The 18,003-nt window shown below is 42.6% G+C and overlaps 1 protein-coding gene across 1 annotated transcript; it reads right to left on the bottom strand.

Moving 5' to 3' along the window:
- LOC123823041 (zinc finger protein 233-like) lies at positions 1-17,701 on the bottom strand. Its single transcript, XM_045845347.1, has 4 exons — positions 17,589-17,701; positions 16,673-16,721; positions 10,657-10,783; positions 1-3,629 (listed from the first exon to the last, which is right to left on the bottom strand). The coding sequence occupies exons 1-4, from the start codon at positions 17,618-17,620 to the stop codon at positions 2,254-2,256; spliced, it is 1,584 nt and encodes a 527-aa protein (XP_045701303.1). The 5' UTR covers positions 17,621-17,701; the 3' UTR covers positions 1-2,253.
- Between the last annotated feature and the right edge of the window lie 302 nt (positions 17,702-18,003).

The raw sequence follows: 18,003 nt of genomic DNA, 5'->3' as shown, positions 1-18,003 counted from the left end.
TTTCGGGGGTTCTTACATTTTTTAATTAAATTATTTTATATTTTATTGATTATGCTAAAAAAATACTACCAAACAAATCAAATTACTGAATAAATGAAAATCCTTTACAGCTAAATCTTACTTTATCTCACTTGGCACATATGCCTGTATCACAGATATATTGAGATGGCCAAAAAGTCCGTGACATTTTTTTCTGTAAAATAAAAGGCACACTTTTCATTTTTGCCTGAGTTCTGGCAGGCCATCCTGGTGGCTGCTAATGACAACACTGACAGTGACACAAAACATGTGACACCATGGATCCTATATATCCACTCCCTGGAAGGTAAGGTCTAAGAAAAAAATTGTGGGGAACTGTCCCCTACCTCCAGTCAACACACACAAATTTGAGTAAACCATCCAAGAAAGTAAACCTGAAAACTGTGTAAGTATCTGAGAAGTACGAGGTGGTATCCAAAGTGTACTGGCTTTAAATGCTTCATCTGTGATGAGATAAAAACTGACTGGTGTGCCTCAGTCGGTTGGCCATCATCCTGCAAATGGAAAGGTTGTCAATTCTATTCCTGGTCAGGGCACATGCCTGGGTTGTGGGTCTGGTCCCTGGTTGGAGGTGTGTGAGAGACAACCAATCAATGTTTCTCTCCTCTTTCTCCCTCACTTCCCCTCTCAGGAAATATAAAACATAAACTATATATATAAAACCAAAGCAGCTTAGTTCAACACCCAAAATCCTGTATATGTTCCCTCCTTTTCCCCACACCTCTTTCTCAGGTATAGTTTCAAGATTTTATTTATTTTTAGGGAGAAATAGAGGGAGAGAAATATCAATGTATGGTTGCCTTCCATGTGCCACCTACTGGGAAATAAAGCACTGACCCTTTGGTTTGCAGGCCTGAGCTCAACCACTGGGCCACACCAGCCAGGGCTGTTTCTCAGGAAGTTTTAATGAATTAAAAGCAGATTTCCCTATTTTTATTGTCTGTTCCTGTCACAAAATAAGACCATGGAGGTTATTCTATTACACACCTAATGACACTGCACACAGAAAGTCCTGAGTGATGAGATAAAAACCTGGAGCCAGTAACTACTTGAAAACTGAAGATGAGATGAGGTCAAGAACCAATTGCAAAAATCGTATACTGAAATTGCACAAGGCATGATTTTATGCTTATGATAAGTGATCATTTCCTTGAATTAATTTTTTTAAATTTACTTATTTTTAGAGAGAGGGGAAGGGAGAAAGAGAGGGAGAGAACATTAATGTGTGGTTGCGTCTCACGCATTCCCTACTGGGGACCTGGCCCACAACCCAGGCACGTGTCCTACACTGGGAATCTAACTGGTGACCCTTTGGTGCCCAGGCTGGAGCTCAATCCACTGACCCACACCAGCCAGGGCTCCTTGAATTAAGTTTTAAAGTTTCTTACAAAAATCCATTTGCTAGTACAATTTATTATTATTAATTGAGGCTAGGCTCATGAGAATTTTCATATAGTTACCCTATTTTTCATAGCTTTTCCTCTCTCAAGTGAGACATTTCTAGGTACCTACTATTTCTAAGGCACTGGTTTGCAGTCATGTTCATTCAGTAGTGAAGACTTCGTGCGTCCATGGAACTTAAATTCTCGTACATGTTGATTTTGTCAAATCCATTACTATACCTTTGGTAATGTCCTGGTGGTCTTTACTTTTAAGCCTCCCTCCTGTGTAGAATTTGGGGAATGTGAAGGTTCTGACAAACTCATAATATTGCTCTCATAGGGTTTATCTGTTGTGCATCCCCTGAAGAACTGTCACATTTTGAAGTAAGCCAGAACACTGGCCACATTCATGCAAGGAGATTTTTCACAATGGAATTCAGGTGACTGTAGAAAACTAAGCTTGTGCTGAATTCTTAACACAACATTCTACAGATGATCTCAGCTGTGTAGGTTTTCTGATGAAAGGTAGAAGTCTGAGCTCTGAGGAACACTTTTATCAAACACCCACCAGGAGTGATGGTCTTACCAATATTATGTACACTCTGATGAACTTGCAAACATAAAGTTTTACTAAAGCCCTTACCAAAACCATAATATTTGTACACTTTCTACTCAGCATGGACTCTATGATTGGCTTGAAGACTTAAGACCTCACTAAAGCTCTTACCAGACTGTCACATTTATAGGATTTTTCTGTATGTGGATCTCCTGATGAGTTTCAAGACCTAAGGTCCGATCGAAGCTCTTCCCACACACAGCCCATTCATAGTTTTTATTTAGAATGAATTCGCTGATGAGAATGAAAATGCGCTTTCTGACTGAAGCTCTTCCCACACACAGCACATTTGTAGGGTTTCTCTCCAGTGTGGACTCGCTGATGAACTTGAAGATATGAACTATAACTGGAGCTCTTCCCACACACAGCACATTTGTAGGGTTTCTCTCCAGTGTGGACTCTCTGATGAACGTGAAGTCCGCAGGTCTGACTGAAGCTCTTCCCACACACAGCACACTTGTAGGGTTTCTCTCCAGTGTGGATTCGCCGATGAACTTTAACATATGAACTCCGACTGAAGCTATTCCCACATACAGCACATCTGTAGGGTTTCTCTCCAGTGTGGACTGGCTGATGAACTTTAAGTCCTGAACGCCAACTGAAACGCTTCCCACACACACCACATTTGTAGGGTTTCTCTCCAGTGTGCACTCGCTGATGAATTCGCAGTTTTGATCTCCACCTGAAGCTCTTCCCACACTCAGCACATTTGTTCATTTTCTCTCCAGTGTGGACTTGCTGATGAGCTTGAAGTTTTGAACTCAGTCTGAAGTTCTTCCCACACACAGCACATTTGTAGCGATTCTCTCCAGTATGGACTCGCTGATGAATTTGCTGATGTGAACTTTGACTTATGCCCTCACAACACTCATCACTCTTTTTGCATTTCTCTTCTGTGTGAACACTTTGATGAGTGTAGACCTCTGAGCTATAACTCTTGCCCTCCCCAAACTCACTACATAGGTGAGGTTTTCCTCCCAGGTGCAACTGCTGATGAAGCTGAAGACTGGGGCCAAGTCTGGAGCCTTTTCCATTTTTGGAAGAGGTGTGCTCTTCTGAGTGGATTACATTATGCAGGAATGATGGCTTCACGAAGTCTTTCAGACAATTCTTGTGGCTATAAGATGTCTTACCTTCCTGTACTTCCTGATCATCACTGTGGAGACCAGAGGTCCTTCTCCTGACACAGTGCTCACACTCGCACAATTTACATCTGTGGATACCAGGCTGACACCTAGTCTGATCATTCTGTGACTCTCTCAGATACACTTTCTTCTGGCAATTGTGGATGGTTTTCATGGGGAACTCTTCTTTTCTCATACTATCGAAACTTTGAACTTCCTCTTCAAGCTTTATTACATATTTCCCACCTTCTGAAACCTGAGTAGATTCTCCTGCACACAACTGACAGGAGGAATCACCATGTTTGGGCAAATCCAACTTCTTGCCTCGCAGGTTTATTATCAAGTTTTGATTTCTGGTTAACTTACTCCGAAGTTGGTCCCATATTTGCCAGCATGAAACATCTTCATGTAAAAGGTAACTTAATGCAACTTCCTGAAGAGAATCTACCTCATTTTGGTTCCAGTGTCCTGGAAAGATAAGGAGAATACAAACGTGACAAGTAGGATAAGAAAATGCCTGTTCAGATATAAAAATATTTCACAGGTCAACCACCCTGAGAGACCTTACTCAATCAGCTTGGCTTTCACCATAGACTTTCCAATGTGTAAGTAAACAAAGAGGTGATGAGTAAGCTGCTGTCCACGTGGTGTTATGGTCACTTGTTTGGAACTATACCAAGACTTACATATGAGGTCAAAAGTAGAAATACGTGACTATAGATAAGAGGAAGCTCTCAGCAAAATGGTGGATGTTCTAAGTAGAAAAAACTAGAAATCTCACACCCATGACTGACACATCTGATGGGAGAGTAAAATGTCCCATGATAATTGCTGCCACTTAGTTTAGCTGAATGATCTGATGATGACCAATGACTAACAACATCTTCCAGGTTTTGTACACTAGATATGCATTTGTACATAGGAAAAGATGCCATGGTAACCAGCATTCAGGATGGTCCCCAATGATCCTGCCTGCTGATGTCAATATGGTATGAAATGCCTTCCAGCAATGTATCAAGAGTAGTCTGTGAAGCCAACAGAATATGGCAAAAGTGCCCTTGCCGGGTGGCTCAGTTGGTTGCAGCATCATCCCATACACTGAGAGGCTGTCGGTTTGATTTCCAGTCAGGGCATGTACTGGAGGCAACAGAAAGATGTTTCTCTCTCTATCCCAAAAATCAATAAATGTATCCTCTCGGGAGGATTTTAAAAATCTCCAGAAGTGAGAGTACATCACTTCCAAGGTTAGAGCATAAAAGACATTGTGGTTTCTGCCTTCCACCCACTTGGGTGGAAGAAACCAGCTGCCATGCCATGCTTTGAGGACAGCCAGGAAGCCCACAGGACAGGCCCTCTGGCAAGGAACTGAGGTCTTCTGCCAACACCCATGTGAACGAGTCCATCCTGGAAGCCAATACTTCAGTGCCATTAAGCTTGCAAAGACATGGAGCTCTCGTGGACTCTTTAACATGAACTTGATGAGATCCTGTCCCACAATCACCCAGCGAAGCTGCCTACAGATTCCTAACTCACAGAAGTATAAATACATCCTTGTTGGAAGCTGCTACATTTAAGAGTAGTTTGTTATACAGGTAAAAACAGATTAAGATTACAGACAAACACATAAAGATTATATAGGTCAGGCATTCATCAGAAGGGTAACAATGTTCTGAAATAATTCTTGAATCACAATGGCTTTTCCTTCACTTTTGGACTATCTCCAGAAGGAGTGCAGTCAGTGAGGCCCACCTAACACCATTCCCTCTGTGCATTTGTTTATGAAACTCCTGGATGGAGACAAACCCTGTAGTGTGAGGATCTGTGCAGTGTAACAAGGCCACAAGGATATTCACAGCAGGTAGATCAGGGCAATTAGATGGACAGACAAAATGCAAAATCTGGGTCTGTTCAGATGTTGCTAAAAGAACCTTTTTTTTAAAAGATTTTATTTATTTATTTTTAGAGAGGGAATGGAGGGAGAAAGAGAGAGAGAAACATCAATGTGCCGTTGCTGGGGGTCATGGCCTGCAACCCAGGCATGTACCCTGACTAGGAATCGAACCTGCAACACTTTGGTTCACAGCCCATGCTCAATCCACTGAGCTACGCCAGCCAGGGCACTAAAAGAACTTTAAAGAAGGGAGATGTAGGTACATATGCTATAAAATTTGTTCAGTTTCCTGAGGGGTGTGAGTTACAGAGGTACATCCATTAGTCATGACTCATCAAATGGCACGTTTGTGTGTCTATAAATGTTACCTTAATAAAAAGAACTAAAATATAAAGTCTTTTCACTCCCTAAACATTCAAGAAGGTGTACTGCAGTTTGATGCATATATTTCAATAAAAAGGTGGCACAAAATACAAAATAAAAGATTATTCAACAAGATAAAACAGCACTGGCCGGGTAGTTCAGTAGGCTAAAGTGCTGTCCCAATATGAATGTTGAGGGTTCGCCCCCCAGTGAGGGAACATACAAGAATTAACCAATGAGTGCATGCATAAGTGCAACAACAAATCAATGTCTAACTGTCTCTCTTGTTCTAAAATCAACCAATAAATAAATAAATAACAATAAAACAACAACACAGTTTTCTTCCTTTAAAACAAAGAAACAACATGCCGAGGCTGGGTGGCTCAGATGGTTGGAGTGATGTCCTGTAACTGGAAGGTTGTGGGTTTGGTTCCCAGTCAGAGCACATACCAGATTTGAGGGTTCAGTCCTCGAATCCTGTTCTGGGTGTGGATGGGAAGCCACTGATTTATACTACCTCTATCATCGATGTTTCTCTCTCTAAAAGCAATGTCCTCGCATGAGGAACAAAAAACCCAAAAAGACGATGACGAAGAAAAGACAAGAAAAAAGGCAACACACTTGGGAAGCTCCCTGGTAAGAAAAAAAACAGACAGCAGTTTTAACTGGGTCTGTAATTCCCAAAGAAGGCACATCTGTAGGAAAAAAAGGGGAGCAAATCACACAGAGCTGGCATCCAACCTTCCTGACTGCTACCTTCGTGCACCACGAAGACACAACAACAGAAATGGCAAAAAGAGAAAACTGTCCCCCACTATTCACAACAGACAGAGCTTCAGCTGCATTTTCCTAGGGATTTTGTCGGATTAAGTTCTTGGTATTTGGTACTGATATCGAATAGGGGTGAGTATCATTACTGTATTTTAGGCTGCGTTTACCTGAGGGATGTACACAGTAAACATAAATACAGGAAGGAGGGGGTGAATAAAGGGACAATGAGGGAAGGCAAGGGAGGAGAAAGCAGGCCAGCACGGAGGATGTTACCAGGTAAATGGATGCGGCAGAGCTCACAATGGCAACACAGAGACCACTGGTTAGGATAAGCTGTGACTTTTCACAACCATTCAAGTGGGACTACCTATCCACCCACCCATCCATCCATTAATTAACTCACTGTCTCATCAAAAAAGCAGTGGATGAACATACCCTATGCATTAAGTCTCTCAGAGGCACCTGGTACACAGCAATAAAGAAAACAGTTACAACTCTGGCTCTCCCAATGTTACACAGTAATGGGGAGACAGGCCATAAACAAGTAAACAAAATAGAATCCATTACTACAACAGCTGACAATTAATGATGCGTCAGAAAACAAGGCAGAGGAGGGGGCTTGAGTTTTTAAGCAGACTGGTCAGAGCAGGCGTCTGTGATGAGGTGACATTGGAGTAGACACGACAGAGACAGGAACCAGGACAGCCACAGGGCAGAAAATGGATGAGCAAGACAGAGGTCCTTGAGGCACAGGCATAGTGCTCAGGTCAGAAACACAGGAAGCAGCAACACAGTGTCACAGGAAGGCTGAGGACGGGAAACCCAAACAGAGAGGGCATGGGGAGCCAGATCAGGCACAACCCTGGGGGCCACATGAAGGATGTCGGACTGTATGAGTGGGATGGGACAGCCTGCAAGGACAAACAGAGAAGTGACCTGACCTGCCTGCTGTTGGAGAACAGACCACAGGAAGGCACATGCACACGCAGGAGGCAGTGAGAAGCTGCTGTGAGGAAGTGGAGTCAGGAAAGCCTGGAGGCTTGGGCCAGGGCAGCCACCCTGGTGGCAGGGAGAAGGACAGCACCTTGCCTGTGCCCTGGGAGGACTTGGAGCTGCCTGCTTCTCAACTGAACACCCACCTCCTTGGGGTCTGACTCTGTCATCTGAAGCTTCTCCTCTCTCCCCAAGTTAATATCCTATCTAATTTGAAGGACTAATATCCTGTAAAAAGTAAATGCTGGATGTAGTTTTAAAAAGGTGAATTCCATTACTATGACCCTCATGTGTTCTAAAGAGTTTTTCTCCAAACTCTGACTGTGATCTGCTGTTATAATACAACAGGGGATCCAATGAGCATCCTTTAAGGATTTACTCACCATTTTGGTTGCACTGAATGCCATTCCTACAGGGAAATTTACTTTATTTTATTCCATACAACAATGATGTACCTTACCAACCGATTTTAACACCAAGATATTGCAACTGCAGTTTCTATAAAACAGAAAAGTTATAGACGATACATCCAATAAGAATTAGGAAATGTAGACTCCTGGTTCAGGGATACATTTCAATTATCTGAAACTCTTAAACATTTGAAATCAAAATACTCCTGGGAACCACAGTCAAGATGGCGGCATAGGTAAACACACATTGCCTCCTCTTACAACCACATCAAAATTACAACTAAATCATCAACCTCTGCTCAGAATCATCAGAAATTGAGTTGAATTGAAGTCGGACAATTACAAATTAAAGGAACCACATCCATCCAGACTGGTAGAAGGGGCAGAGATGCAAAAAGGGTTGGTCCCTCATCCACATGTGACCGATGAATTCATCGGGAGGGTAATCTCCAAGATTGGAGTCCCACAAGGTGTCCCACTCCCACACTAGACGCCCCCACCCAGGGTTCCAGTGCCAGGAAGATAAGTCCCCACAACTTCTAGCTGCAAACACCATAAGGGATTGAGTTGGTAGAAAAAATTGCTGGAGCCCTAAGCAGCTCCTCTTGAAGAAGCCACATATGCCTTTACTCAGAATAATTCTCTCTGAGATCCAGCACCACAGGACCAACCTCAAAAGTACCAGAGGAATACAGGGACAAAGAGAAGTATCTGGAATCAAGGCAAGAGCTGGAGGACAGCTTTTCCCCAGACAGAATGGTAGGGAGAGCCAGGAAGCCAGCAGGCACGTGCCATATCTGAGACTCCATCAACTTAACACTATTCAACCTGCCCTGGAGATCCCCAGAGAGTCCAACCCACCCAACCTACAGCTCTTGACAGTAACTCTACCATGTGAATGGCTGGTCTTTGCTCATGCTTCACAACTTCCTAAATCGTTTCAGAGAAGCAACTAATACCCTCAGTGAATCCTTAGCCCCAGTCCATTTTGCTAAGAGCCTCAGGCACAGCACCAGCAGCAGCCAGCCTAAATTCACAGCTTGGCTTTGCCTGGGAGTCTCCAAGACCAGCACAAGTAGCAGCCACCTCAGTTTGCTCTATAGCTCAGGCAGGGTGACCCCGGGTAAAACACAGGTGGGGACTGACCTTGGCCTACACCACCTGGGAAACCCTGGGCCCAGCACACTGAGTGCACGGCTACAGACCATGTGGGAGCACCAACACCATGCCTTTACACAGCTGGTATGCCAGAAGTGCAGACATCGGTGGTCAGTGGTCATGGCCAAGCCTTGTAGCTGACTGGCCTGCGTAAATCCCTGACATTGACCTGCAACAGCAACCAAGGCTCAACTACAAGACGAGGGGGTTCTCAGCCCACTTGAAGAGTACATCTTAAGTACTCAGCTTGGGAGATAAGGGAGGCTGTGTCGCTGGACCCTAAAGGATACCTCCTGCCTAGGCCATAATACTAGGATAGGGAGTCACAGCAGAAATACTCAGTGCATAGAAACAAACACAGGGAGGCTGCCAAAATGAGCAGACAAAGAAACATGTCCCAGATGAAAAAACAGGTCTAAACTCCACAAAAGAACTCAACAAAATGGAGATAAACATTCTACCAGATGCAGAGCTGAAAACACTGGTTATAAGGATGCTCAAGAAACTTAGTGAGGAAGTCAGCAACATAAAAAGATCCAGGCAGAAATGAAGGATACACTAACTCAAATAAAAAACAATTTACATGGAAACAAGAATAGAGTGGATGAAACTAAGAATCAAGTCAATGAATTGGAACATAAGGAAGCAAAACACAACCAACCAGAACAACAAGATGAGAAAGGAATCCAAATAACTGAGGACAGTGTAAGGAGCCTGTAGAACAACTTCAAGTGTTCCAACATGTGCATCATAGGGGTGCCACAAGGAGAAGAGAAAGAGGAAGAAATTGGAAATCTATTTGAAAAAAATAATGAAAGAAAACTTCTCTAATTTGGTGAGAGAAATAGACATGCAAGTCCAAGAAGCACAGAGAGTCACAAACAAGATGGATGCAAAGAGGACTACTTCAAGACACATCATATATTAAAACGCCAAAGGTTAAAGCTAAAGAGAGAATTGTAAAAGCAGCAGGAGAAGAGCAGTTAAGTTACCTACAGGGGAGTTCCCATAGGACTATCACCAAGTTTCTCAAAGGAAATTTTGCAGGCTACACAGGATTGGCAAGAAATATGCACACTCATGAAATGCAAGGAACTAGAGGCAAGATTGCTCTACCCAGCAGAAACGTCATGTAGAATTGAGGGGCCCTGGCTGGTGTAGCTCAATGGATTGACCACAGGCTGTGAACCAAATGTTCGATTCCCTGCCTGGGAATCGAACATTCCCAGTCAGGGCACATGCCTGGGTTGCAGGCCAGGTCCCCAGTGGGGGCCACGTGACAGGAAACCACACTGATGTTTCTCTCCCTCTCTTTCTCCCTCCCTTCCCCTCTCTCTAAAAATAAATAAAATCATAAAAAAAGAAAAAGAAATGAGGGGCAGGTAAAGAGCTTCCCAGAGAAGAAATTAAAGGAGTTCATCATCAGCAAGCCATTCTTATATGAAATGTTAAAAGAATTTAAGAAAAAAAAGATCAAAACTATGAATAATAAGATGGCAAGAAATTTGTATCAATCATGATTGAATCTAAAAAACAAATTAAGTAGCCTGGGCTGGTAAAGCTCGGTGGATTTAGTGCCAGCCTGAAAACCAGAGGGTCGCCAGTTTGATTCCTGGTCTGGGGTGCATGCCCGGGTCCCTAGTTGGGGGTGCAAATAGGTAATTAAAGAATAGCCATGGAAACGTAGGGTACACTATAGGGAAGTAGTAGCCAAAGAACCCTTCATCATGACCCATGGAAATGAACAATGGTATGGGATAGCCTGAGAGAGTGAGGTGTGCTATTTGGAAGAGGGTAAGGGGAAAAACTGGAACAACTATAATAGCACAATTAATAAAATATAATTTTAAAAAATAAAATAAATACTCTTGTGAAATGACATTTAGTTAGAGAGGGCACCTGTCCTCACCCACATAGACCAGGTTCCTGAGGTTCTCCAGGGTCACGTCTCGGTATAACATCCTTTGGGAAGGGTCTAGCAGCCCCAGCTCCTCCTCTGTGAAGACCACAGCCACATCCTTGAATGTCACAGGCTCCTACAACACCAAACACAATCAACCTCAATGTTGCAACCGTCCACCACTGGGATAAGGGCGGCACTGACTGGGCAAGGGAGGATGGGCGGGAAATTACTCTGGATTCAGAGCGCCTCGAATCTACCTTTTGTTGTTTCCTCCTGTTCTCAATCCAGCATGTCAATTTCATACATTAATTTTCTTTTTTTTTTCATATTTTATTTATTTAAGCCCTGGCTGGTGTAGCTCAGTGGATTGAGCGCAGGCTGCGAACCAAAGCATTACAGGTTCGATTCCCAGTCAGGGCACTTAAAAAAAATCTTTAAATCTTAAAAAAAAAAAAGATTTTATTTATTTATTTATTTTTAGAAAGGGAAGGGAGGGAGAAAGAGAGAGAGAAACACCAATGTGTGGTTGCTGGGGGCCATGGCCTGCAACCCAGGCATGTGCTCTGACTGGGAATGGAACCTGCGATGCTTTGGTTTGCAGCCCGAGCTCAATCCACTGAGCTACGCCAGCCAGGACATACATTAATTTTCCATAGCCCCATCAAAACATGGGCAATTAAAAAATAATTCCTGTTAATTTCACTGGGTGTCATTTGTGGGTATTCCTACAGTAAGCACCCTGGAACTGGAACTCATGAATCACAGGGGCTGTACTTTCTGTGTGTGCATTAATACTACCAAATTGTTCCAGAATTGTTAGGTCAATTTACTTCCAAATGGGTCTGGTAGATTTATCCTTCCTTTCTCACTCATGCACTCCCTGAGCCTGGGTACTGTCACTTTGTTAAAATTTGACAAACCAATAGGTCACCCCTCCACAGAAGCTATGGCATTGGCCCTCTGTGCTCTCAAGGCACATGGCACTATCTGTGACACTACTGATGACAGCATTCAAAGTGTTAAGGTGCACAGATTTCCCTGCCAGAATACGTCAGTTCAAATCCCAAAGCTGTGTGCCCCTCCCAAGCTGTGTGATCTTAGACTAAAACACCCCTTCATCTACTTCCTCATTTGTGTGATGCTGCTCATCACAGGAAACTCTTATACATACCAATGAATGAATAGACATAAAGTTCCTATAACTGTTCTGTCAAACTTAGAAGCCAGTACTCACATGTGGCTATGGAAATATAAGGTTAAAATTACATAAAATTACAAATTCTCTCTTATGGTTGCAGTAGAACATTTCAAATGCTCCACAACCACACATGGCCTGTGGCTACCGCGTTACACAGCACAATACAGAACATGTCAATCATGGCAGGAGTTTTGCTGCACAGCACTGCCTCAGATTCTGTACACCTGGCACACAGGAGGTCCTCAATGAGTGTCAGCTATTCTCAATATAATTAGTATGGTAAGGGCAGGATTACGTTTGTATCCCAAATTTGTAATCACCTCTACTTTCTTCTCATGTTTTCATGGTACATCTTTTTCCATCCTTTTATTTTTACCTGCTTGTATCATTATATTTAAAGTGAGTTTCTTATAACATATTGTTGGGTCATTTTACTTTTATCCTCATCTGAGGATATGCATTCCTTTGAGAGAGAGAGAGGGAGAGAGAGAGAGAGAGAGAGAGAGAGAGAGAGAGAGAGAGAGAGAGGGAGGAAGGGGCAGAGAGAAAGAGAAGCATCATTGCAAGACATAAACCATTGATCAGTTGCCTCCTGTACACACTTTGACTTGGGACTGCACTGACAACCTGATTATGTGTGCTGACCATGAATCAAACCTGCAACCTTTCGGTGTAGGACAATGCTCCAATGAAGCCCCCCTGACCAAGGCAAGTTGGGTCATATCTCTCTAAACACAATTGACATTCCTACATTTTAAAAGAATATTTAGGCCATTTACATTTAATGAATTACTTAGAATAGGACCTGAGTCTGCTATTTTTTTTCATTTCTTTTCTCCTATTTTTGTGCATGCTAGCTGATCATTTTTAAAATTGTATTTTGATTTATCTATAGTGCTTTACAGTGCATCTTTATGGTTTTCGTGGTTGTGATAGGTATTACATTACTTACACATAACAGTCTACTATTGTTGTTACAGGTTCAAATGAAAAGTAGAAACCTTACTTGTCTTTAAGTGCCTTTACCCTATACCACTTATAATTAAATGCCACTGATGAACATCTCTCTCATACATCAATGTTTCTCTCCCTTCTCTGTCCCTTCCCCTCTCTCTAAAATAAATGACAATATCTAAAAATTATATATCAGAAAATGTTAGGATTTTTGCTTCATTCCTTTAGCTATTCTTTTAGTGCAAGACCACTAGTGACAAATACACTTGATTTCCTTCATGTATAAATGCCCTAATTTCCCCTTTATTCCCAAAGGATTTTCTTACAAGACAGAGAATACCGAGTTGAAAGTGCTTTTCGTTCAGCACTTGAAAAATACTTCTTTCTGATAAGAAATGCAATGTCATTTGAATTTTTTCCCTTACTGCTTTCAGGGTTTTTTCTTTCTTGTTAGTTTTCAGAAGTTAAACTGTACAATGTCTTGATGTGACTGCTTTGGGTTTCCTCCATCTGGAGTCACTTAGTTTCATGACTCTGTAGGTTTATTTCTCTCCCAAGTTACGGATATTTTCCACCATATTTCTTCAAGAACTTCTTCAGTCCCACCCTCTTCCTCTTTCTCCTCTCCTTCTGGGACCCAGATAACAGGAATATTAGACCCTTTGTTATAGTCCCATGGATCCCTGAGGTACTGATTACTTTTTCTCAGTCTATTTTTCTCTTTTATTCATATTAAATAATTTCTATTATTCTATCTTCAAGTTCTTTCCTGCTTCCCTTCATTCTGCTGTTGGGTCCATTGTTTTAATTTTTTAAACTTCATTTACCATATTTTTCAGTTCTAAAATTTTGTCTCAGTTCTACTTTATTTTTTCTATTGCTTTCCTAAGATTTTCTATTTTTCATTTCAGGTCTGTAAGTGCTTGCTGAAATAGTTTTATAATAGTGGCTTTAAAATCCTTCTCAGATGCCCTTACTGGGTGGCTCAGCTGGTTGGAGTGTCCCCCCATACACCAAGAGCTTGTGTGTTCCATCCCCCATCAGGGTGCATGCAGGAGGCAACAGGAAAGAGATCAGTGTTTCTTTCTCTCTCCTCCCTTCGTCCCTTTCCTTCTCTAAATTCAGTAAAAACGTAGGCTCAGGTGAGGACTGAAAACAATTAAAAAATGTCCTGGATGGTGTGTCTCAGTGGGTTGAGTGCCCACCCTTGAATGTAAAGGTGGCTGGTTCGATGTCTGGTGAGGGTGCATGACTGCGTTGCTGTCTAGGTCCCTGGTTGAGGGCATTCAAGGGGAAACCACACACTGACGTTTCTCTTGCACATCAATGTTTCCCTCTCTCTCATTCCCTCTCCCTTCCTCTCTCTCTAAAAGAAATACAATAAAATAATGAAATACAGTAAAATACTAAGTAAAATAAATACTTGTCAGATGGAAGAGCCTGAAGACTTCATGCTAAGTGAAACGAGCTAGTCACAAAAGGATTAGAAATGTAACTGCACTTATATGAGGTACGTAGAATAGACAGGTACATAGAAACCGAACGTAAACCTAGTATCTGGTAGTTGCCAGATACTAGGCAGAGAGGGAATAGAAGTTACTGGGTAATGGGTACAGACATTCACTTCAGGAAGCTGAAAAGACTTCTGGACTAGTGGTGATGACTCACACATTGTGAATGTACCTAATGACATTGAATGGTACACTTAAAAGCAATTAATGTGGTAAATTTCATGTTCTGCATATGTTACAGCATTAAGAAAGCATCCTTATCAGATAACCAGCATCTGTGTCATTTCACAGTTCCTGCACTGTCCCTCTCTGTGGCCTCCTATTCCTGACAGACTGTTTGTGGTCATTCTAAAAACTTATTTTCTTGTTTTTATAGATTGTATATATTTATCTTTAGACAGAGGGGGAAACAGGTAGAAAGAGAAGGAGAGAAACACCAATGTGTGGTTGCCTCTCACACGCCCCCTACTGGGGCCCTGGCCTGCAACCCAGGCCTGTGCCCTGACTGGGAATAGAACCAGCAACACTGGTCCACAGGCCTGCACTCCATCCACTGGGCCACACCAGCCAGGGCTACAAGCCCATGTTTAAAATGGGCAAATGCCTTCAAAAAACTTCACAAAGGATATACAAATGGTGAAAATGCACATGAGAAAGTATTTAACATCATTTCTTATGAGGGAAATACAAATTATAATCACAATGAGATGTCATTTCCTTGGAGCTGATAAAATAAAAAAGATCTACATTGAACAATGGACAGATGTGGAGCAACTGAAACTCTCAGATGCTGTGGGGGACGGTAAAATCATGCCACCCATTGGACAACTGTATACATTTATCTACCCTACAAGCTGAGTCATTTCACTTCTAGATGTTTACCCAAGTGACATGAAAATATACGTCCACAAGAAGACCTGTACAAAAATCCCCCTCACAGGACCTTCATGCATAAAAGTCAAAAGCTGTAGAAGGACCCAAACATCCTTCAAAAGGACAATTTTGTCTAACCTTCCAAAAGACAGCTGTCATATATTCACAAAATCTAATATAAGTCAACAATAAAAAAGTACAACACATTGATACACACAACAAAGACCGATGTTGAAAACACTGTGCTGAGTGGAAGAAAACAGGTACAAGATTATATACTGTACAGACTCATTACATACATTTTATTTAAAAACAAGTCAACTAATCATGTGATGACAGATCAGAACAGCAGATGGCTCCCAGAAGGAGGAAATTGACTTGAAAGGCACAGGAGAGAACTTTGAGGGGTAAAAGAAATGTTCTATTTCTGGTTTTGGGTGGTGGGCTAATGTAATTATTCAACTTTTAACACAGGGTACACCACCAGCACTGAATTGACATCTAAGATCTGTAATATTAGTAAGCAAATTATGTTTCATTTTTAAAAGCCCATGCAGAAGCTTGACGAATCAAAACAAAATTTATTCACAGGCACAGTGGCGTATATGCCTGTTTGTAGCTGCTGAAAGGTGCACAAAGAATAGAAACCCTTCTGAGACAGTGTATAGTTGTGCAAACAGGGGCCCCTCCCAAGCTCCAACCGCACCTCCCACCCTGTGGAACACAGTGAAGGTCATGTGTGAGTGAACTGTGAGACCTTGGGAGTCTGACCAGCTTTTTGGCCAAGATATTATTTTCGGATGTGGGCCCACAGTATAAACAAGCCCAGAGAAAACAGCCAGCGCTTTGAGCTCACAGGGCTTGCATGCAAGCACCCTGCATACCCTGTCTGCTTTGTTTTCTCTACTCTGTATACCCCTGTGCTGAGAAAGCCTGGGCTCAGGTAATTTCACCTGCCCACCAGGTATGCACTTCAAGTCCCAATAAACCCTCTTCTTTCACAGCCAGTCCTCTGGGTTCTTTCTATGGACTGGACAAGCAATCTGCATAACAAACTACATGAAAGAATGGCGAATCACAAAAAACTCAATTGACAATAAGTGGGGAAAAAAAGTCTGAAAAGTGAACATGTACTGTGGTTGCAACTATATAAAATATAACGTGCGGAAAATAGGTACTTAGTGGTACAATGTGGCTTTTAAAACTTTTCTTACACAAAGGGATTTGTGCCCTAGCACTTGTGAAATGAAGATGATAAAATAAAACCAAAACAAAAATCAAAACTTAAAGACAAAGACAAAAGTAGAACCACTACAAATGATAGTAACAAGCACATGAGAAACACCTGTTTTTTATCTTTCTCATGGAAGAGAAAAAAAGATGTGTTTAAGCTTTGAGAACAGGTAAAAATCAGAAAAAGTAATTGGGACAACTGGAATAGAAAAAACAACAAAAAAAAATAGATAAAAGTCAAAATTCAACTCACCTGGAACTTGGTCATTTTCTCCTGCTCCTTCTGAGCCAGTCCAAGCGTCCTGTGGAAACAGGAGTGTCAAAGGACAGAGAGGACATGAGATACAGACCCTGGCACACATGCCTGCTCTGTGTGAATTTTGAAAAGAGACCCCTCCTGTGCCTGGTCAGTTTGGCTCAGTGGTTAGGCATTGTCCAAACCAGTAGGTTGCAGGTTTGATCCCCAGTCAGGGCAAATGCCTGAGCTGCAGGTCAGGGGGCCCCAGAGGATCGATGTTTCTCTTGGGACACTGATGTTTCTTTCCCTCTCTTTCTCCCTCCCTTCCCCTCTCTGAAAATAAATAAATAAAAATCATGAGGAAAAAAACACGATAAAGAACCACCACACACTGCTAACCCGCTGGAGGCAGACTCTGGCCCACCTGTCTAGTTACATTACAACTAACCTCACTCTGGAGAGGAGAAACAGTGAAATTAAATGACTGTACAAACATAACATCTCTGCCCTCCTGGTGTGACTCAGTGGATTGAGTGGTGCCCTGCAAATCAAAGAGTGTTTGGTTCCGCGGCAGGGCACACGCCTGGGTGGCGACCCAGGTCTCCAGTAAGAGAGCGCTCCAGAGGCAGCCACATACGAACGTTTCTGTCCCTCTCTTTCACCCTCCCTTCCCTCTCTAAAAATAAATAAATTCTATCTTAAAAAAAAAAGATTATATCACTAGAAGCCGGCAGGCGTAAAAACCCAAGGGAACCCTAGCACCGAAAGACCCTCAAACCTACAACCGCGACACCTGCAAGCCACCAACTCTACGAGCCGACTACAAGCAATGAGGCCTTCGGCCCTTTTTCCTTCCAGACAGCGATACCGCACCTGCGGGTCTCAAGCCCAGGCAAGCTAGGAAGAGACCCGGAGTTCCGCACTCACTCACTTTCTAGAAGATGTTGAACAGTCTCCCACCATGCTGTCCACCAGAGAAACTTTGAGACCATACCGCTCCAGGACCGCACTTATAAACCGACCGGAACGACCGTTACAGCTCCTCCCTCCCACAGCGGAAGTGGCTCTGACTGACCGGCGCGTCCGGACTACACTTCCCAGAATCCTCGACAAGGAAGCAATTACTTTGAGTTGCCACATTCAAGAAAAAATTCACAACGGTTCCATTCAGTCCTCAGACGCTATTAGCACGTGACCTCCACTTCCATCCCTTCTTTCCTCCCCGCACCTTTGTTTTTTTAATTTTTAAAAACCACGATGCGTGACTGAAAAGTAATGTGGCTGTACACGACTAAAAGACCAACAGAGCACCTCAAAGTGGGTTTAATGCTGTTGCTTTCTTTAGG

Source organism: Phyllostomus hastatus, unplaced genomic scaffold, assembly GCF_019186645.2.
Source record: "Phyllostomus hastatus isolate PE091 unplaced genomic scaffold, TTU_PhHast_1.1 phas_contig_468, whole genome shotgun sequence".
Lineage (NCBI taxonomy): Eukaryota > Metazoa > Chordata > Mammalia > Chiroptera > Phyllostomidae > Phyllostomus > Phyllostomus hastatus.
The sequence above is the reverse complement of the archived record's forward strand: the minus strand, read 5'-3'. Positions and strand labels throughout refer to the sequence as shown.